Here is a 20,200-nt window from a genome sequence, read left to right as displayed (position 1 = left end):
GCTGAAAAGCTGACGCTGAACTGCTATGCTGAAATGTAATGTGTGAGAAGAAAGTGAAGAATTGAGATTGAAATGAAACATGAACACTGGGGGCTTGAATGTGTGATGAGAGAAGAACAGAAAGTGAAAAGGCTTGGAAAAGCAGCAGAATATTTCAAATGCAAACTTCTGAACTAACTTGATGGCGAATGATCCGTCGCCATGGCAACGGCATTTGATGACATCCCATAATACGCATGCGTTGATGGCTGCATCGTTAGCAAACCTGTGAAGTTTTGGGGCGTTTGGAGCATTTACACTGAAATTAAGAGAAACCCGTGTTTCATGGTGAGCATTGTGTTGCCATGGCAACGGCATTCGAAGAAATCTCAAAACTGTCCCGAAGATCTCTTCACGGCTGGACCAGGCCCGGCTCCAGGATGAAATGACCGAGGGGGCTGTTTTTTTTTTCTCACAACAACAAAAAATACTGGCATTGAAATGAAATGACACACCAAGCTTTTTTCCTTCTCACTGCTCCACGGTCTCTCTGCTTCTTCATTTGTATTCTGGATTCCCCCTCTCATTCTGTTCCTCTGATCTTTAATAACAGATAGCACATCATTAGATGGCTGCACTTTGGTTAACAGTGCGCTCTGATGTTCTCCGGGGGATCCACCCCAGAGGAGACATATGCCTGTGACACAGCTTCACACAGCCAGTGTGAAGCTGCTATGCAGACAGAGGCTGCCCGATCGAGCGCTCTCTATAATGCACAAACAGGCGGCTGAGAACTTCTTCCTCCGACCTGTGAGGAGGGGGGAAAGAAGCCCTCCAAGGTGATCACTCTCCACTCTAAAGAGCTTATGATGACCTTTGGCATGAAGCCGGGTTAGGGCGTAAAACAGCTGAGCTGCATCTCCTTGGATCCGGAGGCCTGACGGAGCCCCAGAGAGAGCAGACACATCACTCACCCTTTTCACTCTACCAGCGTCACCACCGAGTTGGAGAGCAGCGCGATGATATTCGCCGCCGCCAGAAAGGCACACTGGTGACCCGGTCGGCCTGGCGGGCGACATACTCTCTGGGGGAGCTCAACGTAGGGCGCCGTCCTGTGGCGACGGAGAAGGGGACCGCATGCTCAGCCGCCAAACCAGCAGATTGCTCCGACTCTGGCCGTTTCTCAATCTCGAGGATACTGGCTTGGTAGTCGCATACTTCCAAGTCACTTCCTTCAGAAACGAAGCAAGTATTCTTCCAAGCCACGGCTTCGGAAAACGAAGAAGAATGGAGCAGGCTAACAAGTGTGCCACTCTCTCTAACGGTTTCAACATAAACTGTACCGAAAATAAATACCTCACGATGTCTATCTAATTATGAACTTGCTTTACTTTCACGGAACACATTTTTGGTGATAACAAATGCAACAAAGCAACATATTTACCAACACATGTTCTACGCCACTACATGCTTACATTTCAACGTGTGCTGCGTCGGTTCAGCCATTCTCCGCAAGGGTTTTTGAAATTGGTCCGTGCGCAAAGCATTGTGGGGATTTGAAGGACGAGAAGTCTACCCATGTGCAGCCTCGAAGTTTCCCCCAAACCAAGGACGCGGCCTCGGTGGAATTCCAAGTGTGCTGGACATTGGAACGGTCCTGCTGCGCCACTTGATGACGTAGCATCCTTGAAATATTGTCTTGGAAGCCAGTTTCCTCAAGATTGAGAAACGGCCTCTGTCTCCCCCGTCCGGGGGGTGTCTATCGTTTTTCCGACCCAGTTTAGATGTAACCACGCCCACTTCCGCATTACGCAAGCATCGACGCGGCGTTACGTCACAGCATCAACCTGGCGTTACATCCCTATGGTTACATCACTGCCTCACGCGGCACGTTCCCGAAATCTAAATCTGAATCTGACAAGCGACATACCGTCCTTTTAAACGCAGCATAAACAATATACAATATAATAGTGCTTCTTTGTCAATATGACTGACGACCACACGTATGCAGTGCTGAGGAATGTTCATTCATCCTTTAATCCCTCCTGCAGTCGATGCAAACAGGTAAGTGGATCATGCAGTCAACTTGGGATTGTATCCTGGGACTTCAGCATTCAGCCCTCCCACTGTCCCAGCCTTCACCTGGTGAGACGTATACACCAATCAAAAGGCATGATTATTACACAGTCTTATTCACAGTGCCTAATAATCTATATATTTTTTTACAGTGCAGATTTTGGCGTTTTTGGGACCATCGCACGTGTGTGTAAGTAACAAGTATGCTGTATAATCTGCAACAACTCTCAGGTGGTGTTATTGATTATCTTTGCAAAAGAGCCCCCACCAATATTGATTTTGAAAAATATCTTTTAATTGAAATATTGGAGCAAAAACAAAAGGGTATTATTGATCATACCATATTATGTTATTATTGCAACTGTTTTTATTATATTGTGTTGTTTTGTTTATATATGTATGTGTGTGTGTACAAATGAATTAATATAAAGTGTATATATGAGTGTGTGTATTAATGAATAAATACATGTGTGAGTACATATAAGTGTGTGTTTATATATATATATGTTTATAAATGAATAAATGTGTGTATATATATATAAAATAGTATCATTAAATAATGCTGTCAGATACACAGTAATAGTCAAGGTTATATTCAATATTCTGCGCTCACACCAGCTGATAAGATATTTAAAACGTCTTTTGTTTGTCCTGAAAACGACATTTGAGGATACACACAGGCTCTTCATAGATGATGAAACACCAGTAATAGAATCTCAGGACTCTTCGATATGGCTTTGATTACAGGATCGTTTACTTTCAGTCAACAAATCCTTTGGAAAGACAAAAAACAACTATTCAATATCCTGCTTTAAGTCTATGACGCTATCGCGTAGAGCTCAGAGCTACGTCGATCCTTGCGTAATGCGGAAGTGGGCGTGGTTAAATCTAAACTGGGTTGGAAAAACGATAGACGTGTCCGGGGGAGAGGAGGGAGGGGAGAACCGCACGGTGAACCATGGAGGGAGACGAGGTAGGAGTCGTCCGATTCCTGCCCGGCACTCGGCTCCAGAGACATGCTGCCGTCCACGTGCTGGACGGGCCATCGTCCTCGTCGGCCGCAGCAGCTAGAGCGTCCGCTCTGCGCTTCCTGTCGGCTGATGGGAGACGGCACAATGTGAGAAAGCGACCTGCTGGCTGAGAGCCGCGTCCGCGTGCTCTGGCCCCAGGCAGGATTCACACATTGCGCGCTGGTCATAGCTCATGATATATCCTGAGCCACATGAGGGACGACCTCGGACGCAGTTGTTGCTCATGGTGTTTAATGGTTCTGTGCTTCAGTAACTGCTGAGGTTAGCTGAAGAAAAGAGGGAGCAGGTTGCCGGGCCTCCTTCCTATTTATACCGGAAGGAGGCCCGAGGGCGGGGCCCACCTTGCGGGTGGGCGTGGACTACAAGTGTTTCAGTGCTGCGCGGGGGCGCAGGGGGATTACCCAATAGCGATAGCCTTAGAGGGCAAAGCGGAAATCAGTTGCCATGACTTTCTGTGTGACTACAGACAGTTATGCCTTGGGTTGCACAAAGACTTTCAAAACATTGGCTTTTCAGTCAGGTCACAATCACAACATGTATATTCAGCTTTGTATAAAATAAAGATCTCCTTGTATCTTCAGTAAACATGTTTCTGTATGTCTAATTGTAAAGAAGGCTTCATGCTCGATGTAACCCTTCATGGTGTTCGGGTCTTTGGAACCCGTTTATTATTTTTTTAAAGAAAATTGATCATTTATTTTCTCTAACTCACTCAATGGCCTTGGCTCTGCATGTCTCCCTTGAAAAAGAGATTAATGATCTCAACGGGATTTCACCTGGATCAATAAAGGATTTGAATTGAGTTTTCTGTGAAGAACAGATATCAGAACACATTTTCAGTGACCACCCACTGTACACCCCCCCCCCCCCCCCCCCCCCCCCCCTACACATTTATATTACATACAGGGTGTTCGGGTCCACCAGACCCACAAACACTGGCTGACACTATTCCTTCCTAACTAGTTCCTCGAAGAGCTTGAGGAATTTGGCGGAGGCTTCCTCCGAGGCTGCCTGCTGGCGGTTGAAGCGGTCCTCCTCCTTGTCCGCCTCTGCCTCCACGAACTGTAGCGCTTTTTCTTTTTTTCCAGGGAGGGGGACCGGCAGAGGTGGATGACTCAACACACTCCTGGCTGTCCGAGCCAGACTCTGTGGCCTCCTCATCCTCCACTGTGGCCTGGCCCTGGACAGCCTCATGTTGAGCCGCTGCCAGAAGCCACAGCAGCAGTGGCCGAGTCCGTCAGGGTGGGAGGGTCGATGGAGGGCCTCCCACCGATGGCCTCATGCATGGCCGTAAAATACGGATATGTTCCCAATCCAGGAAAATGTCACTCACTCCCAGGCTTTCTTGGCAGTGTGCCTTCAGCCAGTAAAAAGGTTATCGTTCTGGACCCTCACTTTGATGAGGGTCAGAGTGTCTTGCTCTGTCCCTGTGAAAAGACAAAGTAAAAGGTAGCGATGGATTCTAGTGTACAACATAGCCCAAACCAAATGATGGTGTTGAATGCTAAACAAAGTTCTGGTTGATTTAACACTCTTACAAAAAAAATTAACGTTTGCACTTTTAAACATCATGGCATGCTGTAGCAGGATTGGGTGTAGTTAAAATGTGGATAAAAACATAAAGAGTATCAGGTGAAATGTCAATAAGGAATGCGGTTAGAGGGCTCTCACTGCATACAGACGGGCGGAGTTGGATCATTTCACTTCTTAAATAACTAATGCAACGTATCATTATCAACACTTACATTTGTGCATTGCTCCCGCCATGGTTTGGAAATAATTCCAGCGGTGTGTCACGCCTACTTTATACCCAACGTTCCCGGAAATGCATCCGCGAAGGAGCCGTGGAGGACCCATCAGTGTATCCTCGGTAATAGCTCCTCCAGAGAGCCTCCTCTCTCCTCTCTCCTCTCTCCTCGGTTAGAGCTCCTCCTGAGAGCCTCCTCGACGCTCGGTCCTTGGTCCTCGAAGTGCATTTAGAGAAATGAGATGTCCTTCAACATGGCGTGCTGAAATTCATTTCCGGGTCACTACCGGAGGACAGAGGAGTCGAGGAGTCGAGGAGGGGGATTTGACGAAATGAGAAAGGGCCCCTGTTTCAGAGGCGAGCACCGGAAGTAGTAGCTGTGCCTTCACAATAAGATCAACAGAAACTTTATTTATGTGAAGCATCAGATTAGCAGGAAATCTATAAAGGTACAAGCCATAGAGATATATGTGATGTTTGTGTTATTTGTAAATATGTGTCCCTCTAATCAATGCCTGTAATAAATAAAGCATCTCATCTTATTTTGAAACCTGTAACCGGAAGCGTGGTAGGTGACGTCATCACTCCCCGGTGTGTCTAACGGTCTGTTTCTTCGGATTTTCATCAGAAATCTTTTCCTCCCAGTTCTCTCCGTGATGGAGGCTCGTGCCCGCCTCCTCGCGCTCGCGCTGCTGTCTTGTGTTCCCGCGCTGGGGTCCTCGCGCAGAGATGTACTGGAGCTCAGTGACGCGGACTTCGATTACCTGTCCGCGGAGCACGATACCCTGCTGGTGACGTTCTACGCTCCATGGTAACCGTTAGCTTAGCATAGCTAGCTCTTAATGTAAACAATGGTAATTGTAAGCATTAGCATAGGTAGCTCAACATTCATGCACATAACCGGGTCTGTGATGCTGCTAACCTGACATCATCATCTTCCTCCTCCTCTCCATCTTCTTCCTCTTCCTCGTCTTCATCTTCCTCAACTTCTTCCTCCTCCTCCTCCTCCTCCTCCTCAGGTGTGGTCACTGTAAAAAGTTAGCTCCAGATTTTGAGAAGGCAGCGACCAGACTGAAGGGAACCGTGCAGCTGGCGAAGGTAAACACTCATCATCACCACCATCATCATCATTACCTCTCTCACCTGTCTCTCACGTCTCACCTGTCTCTTCTCTCTCACCTGTCTCTTCTCTCTCACCTGTCTCACCTGTCTCTTCTCTCTCACCTGTCTCACCTGTCTCTCCTCTCTCACCTGTCTCTTCTCTCTCACCTGTCTCCTCTCACCCATCTCTCACCTGTCTCTCCTCTCTCACCTGTGTCTCACCTGTCTCTCCTCTCTCACCTTTCTCACCTCTCTCACCTGTCTCACCTGTCTCTCCTCTCTCACCTGTCTCTCCTCTCTCACCCGTCTCTCACCTGTCTCTCCTCTCTCACCTGTCTCTCACCTGTCTCTCCTCTCTCACCTGTGTCTCACCTGTCTCCTGTCTCACCTGTCTCTCCTCTCTCACCCGTCTCTCACATGTCTCTCCTCTCTCACCTGTCTCTCCTCTCTCACCTGTCTCTCACCTGTCTCTCCTCTCTCACCTGTCTCTCACCTGTCTCTCCTCTCTCACCTGTCTCTCCTCTCTCACCTGTGTCTCACCTGTCTCTCACCTGTCTCTCCTCTCACCTGTCTCTCCTCTCACCTGTCTCTCCTCTCTCACCTGTCTCTCCTCTCTCACCCGTCTCTCACCTGTCTCTCCTCTCTCACCTGTCTCTCCTCTCTCACCTGTCTCTCCTCTCTCACCTGTGTCTCACCTGTCTCTCACCTGTCTCTCCTCTCACCTGTCTCTCCTCTCTCACCTGTCTCACCTGTCTCTCCTCTCTCACCCGTCTCTCACCTGTCTCTCCTCTCTCACCTGTCTCTCCTCTCTCACATCTCTCTCCTCTCTCACCTGTCTCTCCTCTCTCACCTGTCTCTCACCTCTCTCTCCTCTCTCACCTGTCTCTCCTCTCTCACCCGTCTCTCACCTGTCTCTCCTCTCTCACCTGTCTCTCACCTGTCTCTCCTCTCTCACCTGTGTCTCACCTGTCTCTCCTGTCTCACCTGTCTCTCCTCTCTCACCCGTCTCTCACCTGTCTCTCCTCTCTCACCTGTCTCTCCTCTCTCACCTGTCTCTCCTCTCTCACCCGTCTCTCACCTGTCTCTCCTCTCTCACCTGTCTCTCCTCTCTCACCTGTCTCTCACCTGTCTCTCCTCTCTCACCTGTCTCTCACCTGTCTCTCCTCTCTCACCTGTCTCTCCTCTCTCACCTGTGTCTCACCTGTCTCTCACCTGTCTCTACTCTCACCTGTCTCTCCTCTCACCTGTCTCTCCTCTCTCACCTGTCTCACCTGTCTCTCCTCTCTCACCCGTCTCTCACCTGTCTCTCCTCTCTCACCTGTCTCTCCTCTCTCACCTCTCTCTCCTCTCTCACCTGTCTCTCCTCTCTCACCTGTCTCTCACCTCTCTCTCCTCTCTCACCTGTCTCTCCTCTCTCACCTGTCTCTCCTCTCTCACCTGTCTCTCACCTCTCTCTCCTCTCTCACCTGTCTCTCCTCTCTCACCTGTCTCTCCTCTCTCACCCGTCTCTCACCTGCCTCTCACCTGTCTCTCCTCTCTCACCTGTCTCTCACCTGTCTCTCCTCTCTCACCTGTCTCTCCTCTCTCACCTGTGTCTCACCTGTCTCTCACCTGTCTCTCACCTGTCTCTCCTCTCTCACCTGTCTCTGCCCTGTCTCTCCTCTCTCACCTGTGTCTCACCTGTCTCTCCTCTCTCACCTGTCTCTCCTCTCTCACCTGTCTCTGCCCTGTCTCTCCTCTCTCACCTGTCTCTCACCTGTCTCTCCTCTCTCACCTGTCTCTCACCTGCCTCTCACCTGTCTCTCCTCTCTCACCTGTCTCTCACCTGTCTCTCCTCTCTCACCTGTCTCTCCTCTCTCACCTGTGTCTCACCTGTCTCTCACCTGTCTCTCACCTGTCTCTCCTCTCTCACCTGTCTCTGCCCTGTCTCTCCTCTCTCACCTGTGTCTCACCTGTCTCTCCTCTCTCACCTGTCTCTCCTCTCTCACCTGTCTCTGCCCTGTCTCTCCTCTCTCACCTGTCTCTCACCTGTCTCTCCTCTCTCCCCTGTCTCTCACCTGTCTCTCCTCTCTCACCTGTCTCTCCTCTCTCACCTGTCTCTCACCTGTCTCTCCTCTCTCATCTGTCTCTCCTCTCTCACCTGTCTCTCACCTGTCTCTCCTCTCTCACCTGTCTCTCACCTGTCTCTCCTCTCTCACCCGTCTCTCACCTGCCTCTCCTCTCTCACCTGTCTCTCACCTGTCTCTCCTCTCTCACCCGTCTCTCACCTGCCTCTCCTCTCTCACCTGTCTCTCACCTGTCTCTCACCTGTCTCTCCTCTCTCACCCGTCTCTCACCCGTCTCTTCTCTCTCACCTGTCTCTCACCTGTCTCTCCTCTCTCACCTGTCTCTCCTCTCTCACCCGTCTCTAACCTGTCTCTCCTCTCTCACCTGTCTCTCACCTCTCTCACCTTTCTCTCCTCTCTCACCTGTCTCTCACCTGTCTCTCACCTGTCTCTCCTCTCTCACCTGTCTCTCCTCTCTCACCTGTCTCTCACCTGTCTCTCCTCTCTCACCTGTCTCTTCTCTCTCACCTGTCTCTCACCTGTCTCTCCTCTCTCACCCGTCTCTAACCTGTCTCTCCTCTCTCACCTGTCTCTCACCTCTCTCACCTTTCTCTCCTCTCTCACCTGTCTCTCACCTGTCTCTCCTCTCTCACCCGTCTCTAACCTGTCTCTCCTCTCTCACCTGTCTCTCACCTCTCTCACCTGTCTCTCCTCTCTCACCCGTCTCTCACCTGTCTCTCCTCTCTCACCTGTCTCTCACCTGTCTCTCCTCTCTCACCTGTGTCTCACCTGTCTCCTGTCTCACCTGTCTCTCCTCTCTCACCCGTCTCTCACATGTCTCTCCTCTCTCACCTGTCTCTCCTCTCTCACCTGTCTCTCACCTGTCTCTCCTCTCTCACCTGTCTCTCACCTGTCTCTCCTCTCTCACCTGTCTCTCCTCTCTCACCTGTGTCTCACCTGTCTCTCACCTGTCTCTCCTCTCACCTGTCTCTCCTCTCACCTGTCTCTCCTCTCTCACCTGTCTCTCCTCTCTCACCCGTCTCTCACCTGTCTCTCCTCTCTCACCTGTCTCTCCTCTCTCACCTGTCTCTCCTCTCTCACCTGTGTCTCACCTGTCTCTCACCTGTCTCTCCTCTCACCTGTCTCTCCTCTCTCACCTGTCTCACCTGTCTCTCCTCTCTCACCCGTCTCTCACCTGTCTCTCCTCTCTCACCTGTCTCTCCTCTCTCACATCTCTCTCCTCTCTCACCTGTCTCTCCTCTCTCACCTGTCTCTCACCTCTCTCTCCTCTCTCACCTGTCTCTCCTCTCTCACCCGTCTCTCACCTGTCTCTCCTCTCTCACCTGTCTCTCACCTGTCTCTCCTCTCTCACCTGTGTCTCACCTGTCTCTCCTGTCTCACCTGTCTCTCCTCTCTCACCCGTCTCTCACCTGTCTCTCCTCTCTCACCTGTCTCTCCTCTCTCACCTGTCTCTCCTCTCTCACCCGTCTCTCACCTGTCTCTCCTCTCTCACCTGTCTCTCCTCTCTCACCTGTCTCTCACCTGTCTCTCCTCTCTCACCTGTCTCTCACCTGTCTCTCCTCTCTCACCTGTCTCTCCTCTCTCACCTGTGTCTCACCTGTCTCTCACCTGTCTCTACTCTCACCTGTCTCTCCTCTCACCTGTCTCTCCTCTCTCACCTGTCTCACCTGTCTCTCCTCTCTCACCCGTCTCTCACCTGTCTCTCCTCTCTCACCTGTCTCTCCTCTCTCACCTCTCTCTCCTCTCTCACCTGTCTCTCCTCTCTCACCTGTCTCTCACCTCTCTCTCCTCTCTCACCTGTCTCTCCTCTCTCACCTGTCTCTCCTCTCTCACCTGTCTCTCACCTCTCTCTCCTCTCTCACCTGTCTCTCCTCTCTCACCTGTCTCTCCTCTCTCACCTGTCTCTCACCTCTCTCTCCTCTCTCACCTGTCTCTCCTCTCTCACCTGTCTCTCCTCTCTCACCCGTCTCTCACCTGCCTCTCACCTGTCTCTCCTCTCTCACCTGTCTCTCACCTGTCTCTCCTCTCTCACCTGTCTCTCCTCTCTCACCTGTGTCTCACCTGTCTCTCACCTGTCTCTCACCTGTCTCTCCTCTCTCACCTGTCTCTGCCCTGTCTCTCCTCTCTCACCTGTGTCTCACCTGTCTCTCCTCTCTCACCTGTCTCTCCTCTCTCACCTGTCTCTGCCCTGTCTCTCCTCTCTCACCTGTCTCTCACCTGTCTCTCCTCTCTCACCTGTCTCTCACCTGCCTCTCACCTGTCTCTCCTCTCTCACCTGTCTCTCACCTGTCTCTCCTCTCTCACCTGTCTCTCCTCTCTCACCTGTGTCTCACCTGTCTCTCACCTGTCTCTCACCTGTCTCTCCTCTCTCACCTGTCTCTGCCCTGTCTCTCCTCTCTCACCTGTGTCTCACCTGTCTCTCCTCTCTCACCTGTCTCTCCTCTCTCACCTGTCTCTGCCCTGTCTCTCCTCTCTCACCTGTCTCTCACCTGTCTCTCCTCTCTCCCCTGTCTCTCACCTGTCTCTCCTCTCTCACCTGTCTCTCCTCTCTCACCTGTCTCTCACCTGTCTCTCCTCTCTCATCTGTCTCTCCTCTCTCACCTGTCTCTCACCTGTCTCTCCTCTCTCACCTGTCTCTCACCTGTCTCTCCTCTCTCACCCGTCTCTCACCTGCCTCTCCTCTCTCACCTGTCTCTCACCTGTCTCTCCTCTCTCACCCGTCTCTCACCTGCCTCTCCTCTCTCACCTGTCTCTCACCTGTCTCTCACCTGTCTCTCCTCTCTCACCCGTCTCTCACCCGTCTCTTCTCTCTCACCTGTCTCTCACCTGTCTCTCCTCTCTCACCTGTCTCTCCTCTCTCACCCGTCTCTAACCTGTCTCTCCTCTCTCACCTGTCTCTCACCTCTCTCACCTTTCTCTCCTCTCTCACCTGTCTCTCACCTGTCTCTCACCTGTCTCTCCTCTCTCACCTGTCTCTCCTCTCTCACCTGTCTCTCACCTGTCTCTCCTCTCTCACCTGTCTCTTCTCTCTCACCTGTCTCTCACCTGTCTCTCCTCTCTCACCCGTCTCTAACCTGTCTCTCCTCTCTCACCTGTCTCTCACCTCTCTCACCTTTCTCTCCTCTCTCACCTGTCTCTCACCTGTCTCTCCTCTCTCACCTGTCTCTCCTCTCTCACCTGTCTCTCACCTGTCTCTCCTCTCTCACCTGTCTCTTCTCTCTCACCTGTCTCTCACCTGTCTCTCCTCTCTCACCTGTCTCTCACCTGTCTCTCCTCTCTCACCTGTCTCTCCTCTCTCACCTGTCTCTCCTCTCTCACCCGTCTCTCACCTGTCTCTCCTCTCTCACCTGTCTCTCCTCTCTCACCTGTCTCTTCTCTCTCACCCGTCTCTAACCTGTCTCTCCTCTCTCACCTGTCTCTTCTCTCTCACCTGTCTCTCACCTCTCTCACCTGTCTCTCCTCTCTCACCTGTCTCTCAACTGTCCTCAGGTGGACTGCACAGCTAACCTGGAGGTGTGTGGGCGGTTCGGGGTGTCGGGTTACCCCACGCTGAAGATCTTCAGGAACGGGAGAGACTCCGGCCCCTACGACGGACCCCGCTCTGCAGGTAACACAGACACACAGAATACCATCACACAATCAAACAGGTGTGCTGAACAGGTGTGCTGAACGTGTGTGTGTGTGTGTGTGTGTGTGTGTGTGTGTGTGTGTGTGTGTGTGTGTGTGTGTGTGTGTGTGTGTGTGTGTGTGTGTGTGTGTGTGTGTGTGTGTGTGTGTGTGTGTGTGTGTGTGTGTGTGTGTGTGTGTGTGTGTGTGTGTGTGTGTGTGTGTGTGTGTGTGTGTGTGTGTGTGTGTGTGTGTGTGTGTGTGTGTGTGTGTGTGTGTGTGTGTGTGTGTGTAGATGGGATCTATCAGCACATGAAGAAGCAGACGGGTCCGGACTCTGTTCTCCTGCAGACTGAAGACGAGCTGCAGACCTTCATCAAACACTACGACGCCAGTGTGGTCGGTAAGATCACCCCGCGTTCATATCCACATGTGATACGCCCCGTGTTCATAATGACATGATCACCCCGCGTTCACATCCACATGTGATATGCCCCGTGTTCATAATGACATGATCACCCCGCATTCACATCCACATGTGATATGCCCCGTGTTCATAATGACATGATCACCCCGCGTTCATATCCACATGTGATACGCCCCGTGTTCATAATGACATGATCACCCCGCGTTCATAACCACATGTGATACGCCCCGTGTTCATAATGACATGATCACCCCCCGTTCACATCCACATGTGATACGCCCCGTGTTCATAATGACATGATCACCCCGCGTTCATATCCACATGTGATACGCCCCGTGTTCATAATGACATGATCACCCCGCGTTCATATCCACATGTGATACGCCCCGTGTTCATAATGACATGATCACCCCGCGTTCACATCCACATGTGATACGCCCGGTTTTCATAATGACATGATCACCCCGCGTTCACATCCACATGTGATACGCCCCGTGTTCATAATGACATGATCACCCCGCGTTCACATCCACATGTGATACGCCCCGTGTTCATAATGACATGATCACCCCGCGTTCACATCCACATGTGATATGCCCCGTTTTCATAATGACATGATCACCCCGCGTTCACATCCACATGTGATACGCCCCGTGTTCATAATGACATGATCACCCCGCGTGCACATCCACATGTGATACGCCCCGTGTTCATAACGACATGATCACCCCGCGTTAATAACCACACGATCACCCGATTGACGTCTCGTTATCCTTCTCTATGAGGCTATCTTCTCCTTGCACCACGATACAGAGATGTGGAGTCACAGTGCCAGCAGGACAAATGAGAACAATGGCGTTAAAGCTATAAAGTGCAGTACAGAACGTACCTAGCGTTACCTGAGTTTAGTAAAGGTCACATTAGGTCATGCCACGTCTCTTGGTTACGCAGAGCTTTGTTACCTCACCTGTTATGTCAAGTATGTTGTACCATCCCAACATCACCTTACTGTGAGTGGAGTCAACTATCATAGCTCGACAAGCTACATGCTACGCTAGGGTATATTGTGTTAGCTTACAATAACCTGTGTGTGTGTGTCAGGTGTGTTCTCAGGTGCAGACAGCTCTCACCTGGCTGAGTTCCTGAGAGCTGCAGGTCTGCTGAGAGAACAGTTCAGGTTCGCTCACTCTGTAGACCTGGAGCTGGGGGGGAAGTATGGAGTCACCTCAGAGTGAGTACACACACACACACACACACACACACACACACACACACACACACACACACACACACACACACACACACACTAACATACACACACTAACATACACACAAGCAGACACACACACACACACACACACTAACACACACACGCACACACACACACTAACATACACACACTAACACACACACACACACACACACACGCAGAAACACACACACACACACACACACGCAGACATACACACACTAACATACACACACGCAGAAACACACACGCACACACACACACGCAGACCTACACACACTAACATACACACAAGCAGACACACACACACACACAGACACACACACACACTAACATACACACACTAACATACACACTAACATACACACACGCAGACACACACACTAACATACACACAAGCAGACACACACACACTAACATACAAACACACACACACACTAACATACACACACTAACATACACACACGCAGACACACACGCACACACTAACATACACACACGCAGACACACACACACGCAGACACACACACACGCAGACACACACACACCCAGACACACACAGGTGACCTCCCGTTGTGTCCTCAGGAGCGTGCTGTTGTTCAGACCCCCCCGAATGGACAACAAGTTTGAGGACAGCGTGATTGTCTTTAGAGAATACCTGACCATCGGGTCCCTGAGACGCTTCATCGGAGACAACATGTGAGACACCTGTCTACACCTCACCTGTCTACACCTCACCTGTCTACACCTGTCTACACCTCACCTGTCTACACCTCACCTGTCTACACCTCACCTGTCTCCACCTCAGCTGTCTACACCTCACCTGTCTACACCTCACCTGTCTACACCTCACCTGTCTACACCTCAGCTGTCTACACCTCACCTGTCTACACCTCACCTGTCTACACCTCACCTGTCTACACCTCACCTGTCTCCACCTGTCTACACCTCACCTGTCTACACCTCACCTGTTTACACCTGTCTACACCTCACCTGTCTACACCTCACCTGTCTCCACCTGTCTACACCTCACCTGTCTACACCTCACCTGTCTACACCTGTCTACACCTCACCTGTCTACACCTCACCTGTCTACACCTGTCTACACCTCACCTGTCTACACCTCACCTGTCTACACCTCACCTGTCTACACCTCACCTGTCTACACCTCACCTGTCTACACCTCACCTGTCTCCACCTGTCTACACCTCACCTGTCTACACCTCACCTGTTTACACCTGTCTACACCTCACCTGTCTACACCTCACCTGTCTCCACCTGTCTACACCTCACCTGTCTACACCTCACCTGTCTACACCTGTCTACACCTCACCTGTCTACACCTCACCTGTCTACACCTCACCTGTCTACACCTCACCTGTCTACACCTCACCTGTCTACTCCTGTCTACACCTCAGCTGTCTACACCTCACCTGTCTACTCCTGTCTATACTTCAATTTGTCTGCACCTGTCTCCCTGTCACTACCTCACATGTCTCCACCTGTCTACACCTGTCTCCACCTGTCACTACCTCACCTGTCTCCACCTGTCTCCTGTGTGTCTGCAGTCACGGTGTGTGTCCTCACCTGACGATGGAGAACAGAGACCGTCTGAGAGTCCGGGACCTGCTGACAGCGCACTACGACCTGGACTACCACCACAACCCCAGGGGGTCCAACTACTGGAGGAACAGGTAAACACACACAGGTCAATGCACACACAGGTAAACACACACAAAGGTAAACACACACAGGTCAACACACACAGGTCAACACACAAAGGTCAATGCACACACAGGTAAACACACACAGGTAAACACACAAAGGTCAATGCACACACAGGTAAACACACACAGGTAAACAGTACAGGTCAACACTCACAGGTAAACACACACAGGTAAACAGTACAGGTCAACACTCACAGGTCAACACACACACAGGTAAACACACACACAGGTAAACACACACACAGGTAAACACACACAGGTAAACAGTACAGGTCAACACTCACAGGTCAACACACACACAGGTAAACACACACACAGGTAAACACACACACAGGTAAACACACACAGGTAAACACACACACAGGTAAACACACACAGGTAAACACACACACAGGTAAACACACACAGGTAAACACACACACAGGTAAACACACACACACAGGTAAACACACACACAGGTAAACACACACAGGTAAACACACACACAGGTAAACACACACACAGGTAAACACACACACAGGTAAACACACACAGGTCAACACTCACAGGTCAACACACACACAGGTAAACACACACACAGGTAAACATACACACAGGTAAACACACACAGGTAAAAACACACACAGGTAAACAGTACAGGTCAACACTCACAGGTAAACACACACAGGTAAACAGTACAGGTCAACACTCACAGGTAAACACACACAGGTAAACAGTACAGGTCAACACTCACAGGTAAACACACACACAGGTAAACAGTACAGGTCAACACTCACAGGTAAACACGTACAGGTCAACGCACTTGACAACCTTCTTACCTTTCTAAAGTTTTAGTTGTTAAGCCCCGCCTCTTCTGTCTCGTTGCTAGGGTGATGAAAATGGCGTCAAAGTTTTCTGGGCAGGGCCTCTTTTTCTCAGTAGCCAATAAGAAGGACTTCCTGTCTGAGCTGGAGGAGGACTTCGGCCTGGGAACATCTGACGGAGGAGAACTGCCCTTCGTCACGATCCGGACCAAACTGGGCCACAAGTACACCATGAGAGAGGAGTTCACGTACGTAATCATGCCCAACCAGGCTAAACATGAGAGAGGAGTTCACGTATGTAACCATGCCCAACCAGGCTAAACATGAGAGAGGAGTTCACGTGCGTAACCAGGCCCAACCAGGCTAAATATTTACCAGGCCCAACCAGGCTAAACATGAGAGAGGAGTTCACGTACGTAACCATGCCCAACCAGGCTAAACATGAGAGAGGAGTTCACGTATGTAACCATGCCCAACCAGGCTAAGCATGAGAGAGGAGTTCACGTGCGTAACCAGGCCCAACCAGGCTAAATATTTACCAGGCCCAACCAGGCTAAACATGGGATGAGTTCACATGCGTAACAAGGCCCAACCAGGCTAAATATTAACCAGGCCCAACCAGGCTAAATATTAACCAGGCCCAACCAGGCTAAACATGAGAGAGGAGTTCACGTATGTAACCATGCCCAACCAGGCTAAACATGAGAGAGGAGTTCACGTGCGTAACCAGGCCCAACCAGGCTAAATATTTACCAGGCCCAACCAGGCTAAACATGAGAGAGGAGTTCACGTACGTAACCATGCCCAACCAGGCTAAACATGAGAGAGGAGTTCACGTATGTAACCATGCCCAACCAGGCTAAGCATGAGAGAGGAGTTCACGTGCGTAACCAGGCCCAACCAGGCTAAATATTTACCAGGCCCAACCAGGCTAAACATGGGATGAGTTCACATGCGTAACAAGGCCCAACCAGGCTAAATATTAACCAGGCCCAACCAGGCTAAATATTAACCAGGCCCAACCAGGCTAAACATGAGAGAGGAGTTCACGTATGTAACCAGGCCCAACCAGGCTAAATATTAACGAGGCTAAACATGAGAGAGGAGTTCACATACGTAACCAGGTCCAACCAGGCTAAATATTAACCAGGCCCAACCAGGCTAAACATGAGAGGAGTTCATTTACGTAACCAGGACCAACCAGGCTAAATATTAACCAGGTCAAACCAGGCTAAACATGAGAGAGGAGTTCACGTACATAACCAGGCCCAACCAGGCTAAATATTACCCCATGAGAGAGGAGTTAACGTACGTAACAAGGTGTGTGTGTGTGTGTGTGTGTGTGTGTGTGTGTGTGTGTGTGTGTGTGTGTGTGTGTGTGTGTGTGTGTGTGTGTGTGTGTGTGTGTGTGTGTGTGTGTGTGTGTGTGTGTGTGTGTGTGTGTGTGTGTGTGTGTGTGTGTGTGTGTGTGTGTGTGTGTGTGTGTGTGTGTGTGTGTGTGTGTGTGTTTGTTTCAGGAGGGACGGGCAGTCCTTGGAGAGATTTCTGAACGATTACTTCGCAGGTCGTTTGAAGCGTTTCATAAAGTCTGAACCGATCCCTGAGAGGAACTCTGCTGCAGTCAAGGTGAGTTTACCTGTCAGCCAATCAGAGGGGAGCCTGATGATGTCAGCCAATGAGAGGAGAGCTAATACACTTTATTATTAAATAATCCTCAGACGGTGGTAGCGGAGAATTTTGACGATCTGGTCAACAGCCCGGAGAGAGACGTTCTGATCCAGTTCTACTCTCGATCCTGTTCTCACTGCAAGAAGCTGGAGCCGGTGTACACAGAGCTGGCTGAGACGGTACACACACACACACACACACACACACACACACACACACACACACACACACACACACACACACACACACACACACACACACACACACACACACACACACACACACACACACACACACACACACAGTACTCACACATACACACACACACACACACACACACACACACAACCACACACACATCCACACACACACACACACACACACACACACACACACACACACAACCACACACACACAACCACACACACAACCACACACACACACACACACACACACACACACAGTACTCACACATACATACACACACACACACACACACACACACACACAACCACACACACACAACCACACACACACACACACACACACACACACACACACAACCACACACACACAACCACACACACAACCACACACACACACACACACACACACAACCACACACACACACACACACACACACACACAACCACACACACACACACACACAAACACACACACACACACACACGCACACGCACACGCGCGCACACACACACACACACACACACACACACACACACAGTACTCACACATACATACACACACAACCACACACACACACACACACACACACACACACACACACACACAGTACTCACTACTCACACATACACACACACACACACACACACACACACACACACACACAGTACTCACACTTACACACACACAGTACTCACAATGTACTCACACAGCACACACACACACACACACACACACACACAGTACTCACACAGCACACACAGACAGTACACTGAGGGACTTTTACGTATTAATATAAACATGTCCAACATTTCTGTTAAAAATGTATAATTTCGAACTATAAAACTTCCCAGAATGCCCCATGTTTTTCTGCTCACCTGCAGCCGGAGGTGTGTTTTCATAATGTTTTTGTTTATGTCTACCTGTGTGTTTATGTTTACGTGCGTGTGGTCAGCTGTCCTCTAATCCCAACATCTTGATCGCCCGGATGAACGCCGGCGACAACGACGTCCCCAACGGATACGACGTGCAGGGGTGAGCTCCTGTTCCACATGAATATATAACAATATATACATGTGAGTGTACTGTGTATATAAACACTATACCTCTCTCTGCAGGTATCCCACCATCTACCTGGCCCGGGCCGGCAGGAAGGACGAGCCAATCAGATACGAGGTGAACACACACCTGTCACTACACCATGTCATATATAGATAGATCCAACAAGAAGGACTTCTTATGGAGTGATAGAGACTCTGTAGGAACCTCTGACCTAAATATGTTAATAAATATGAACGTGTCTTCATCAAATGACGCTCTTATCTAATCCTGATTGGATAATTAATAATACATGTGATTGTCTCTCCTCAGGGGGGGCGGGAGCTCAGAGACTTCCTGAAGTTCCTGAAGAGCGAATCGACTCATCGGCTGAGAGTCGGGGCGGCGAAGGTCGAGCTCTGACACGCCTCCATCGTCCAATCAGAAGAGACTACAGCCCGAGCTCTGACACGCCTCCATCGTCCAATCAGAAGAGACTACAGCCCGAGCTCTGACACGCCTCCATCGTCCAATCAGAAGAGACTACAGCCCGAGCTCTGACACGCCTCCATCGTCCAATCAGAAGAGACTACAGCCCGAGCTCTGACACGCCTCCATCGTCCAATCAGAAGAGACTACAGGCCCGTGTTCTGACACGCCTCCATCATCCAATCAGAAGAGACTACACCCCATCTCCATGACAACGGACCGAGACAGACTTCTAAATTATGTTTTTTATTTATTTATTTATTGAGATGTGCATGTGAAAGGGGACGTGCTCACTTTGCAGGTTTTTTGGGGTTCTTTGGAGGACGTTGAAAGGCATTCTGGGAAACGTAAGTGAATGATATTTGAGATTGAAACATGTCTTTTTGTATGTATGAGTCTTTCATTTGGGTCTTTTCAGAAGAGAAACACCCCCCCCATGTCAATTAAATGATGAGTGATATATTTGATCTTTTTTTTATTGGTTCAGTTTTTGAGGACTATTATTTGAACTTCTTTTTTTTATATTTCCTCATTTTTTTATTATTTTATATTTTTTATTTTACAGATGTATTAATTGTAATTTCACTTCCTGTCACTACTTCACTGTTATTGATGTTTATTTAATGCTGACCTCTTTATTGATTTCTGTCAATCTGTGTTTTTGTATTTTTGACAAATCTTTTATTTAAACTTCATGTTTTTGTATTTTGTGAAAAATCTGAGCCTTATTTTAGGAATATTTAATAAAACGGACTGAAATAAACCGGAGTCTGGGTACTGATCTAACTATAGAAACAGGTTGCATAGTTTTATTCAGTGTGTAGTAAACTGTATACAAACAACAGGTATTAAATATTAACTACTTTCATTTAGAATAACATTATAAACCCTTAACTCACACTAAGAATTATATATTCAATCCTCAATCAAACCCTACTTCATATTAATATTTAATAACCCTATTGTCTCCAACTCAGGACAATATGTTA

At 49.6% G+C, this 20,200-nt stretch overlaps 1 protein-coding gene across 1 annotated transcript; it reads left to right on the top strand.

The window, feature by feature from the left end:
* The first annotated feature begins 18 nt into the window (after nt 1–18).
* LOC307020994 (protein disulfide-isomerase A3-like) lies at nt 19–19,974 on the top strand. Its single transcript, XM_079652690.1, has 14 exons — nt 19–3,172; nt 5,462–5,644; nt 5,853–5,931; nt 11,490–11,607; nt 11,902–12,009; nt 13,135–13,264; nt 13,868–13,981; nt 14,851–14,976; nt 15,878–16,060; nt 17,330–17,438; nt 17,531–17,659; nt 18,640–18,719; nt 18,803–18,860; nt 19,056–19,974. Exons 1-14 carry the CDS (start codon nt 3,072–3,074, stop codon nt 19,143–19,145), a joined length of 1,608 nt encoding a protein of 535 aa, XP_079508816.1. The 5' UTR covers nt 19–3,071; the 3' UTR covers nt 19,146–19,974.
* The last annotated feature ends 226 nt before the right edge of the window (nt 19,975–20,200 follow it).

Source organism: Notothenia rossii (genome assembly GCF_949606895.1).
Source record: "Notothenia rossii genome assembly, chromosome: 10".
NCBI classification, from domain to species: Eukaryota; Metazoa; Chordata; class Actinopteri; order Perciformes; family Nototheniidae; genus Notothenia; species Notothenia rossii.
The sequence above is the reverse complement of the archived record's forward strand: the minus strand, read 5'-3'. Positions and strand labels throughout refer to the sequence as shown.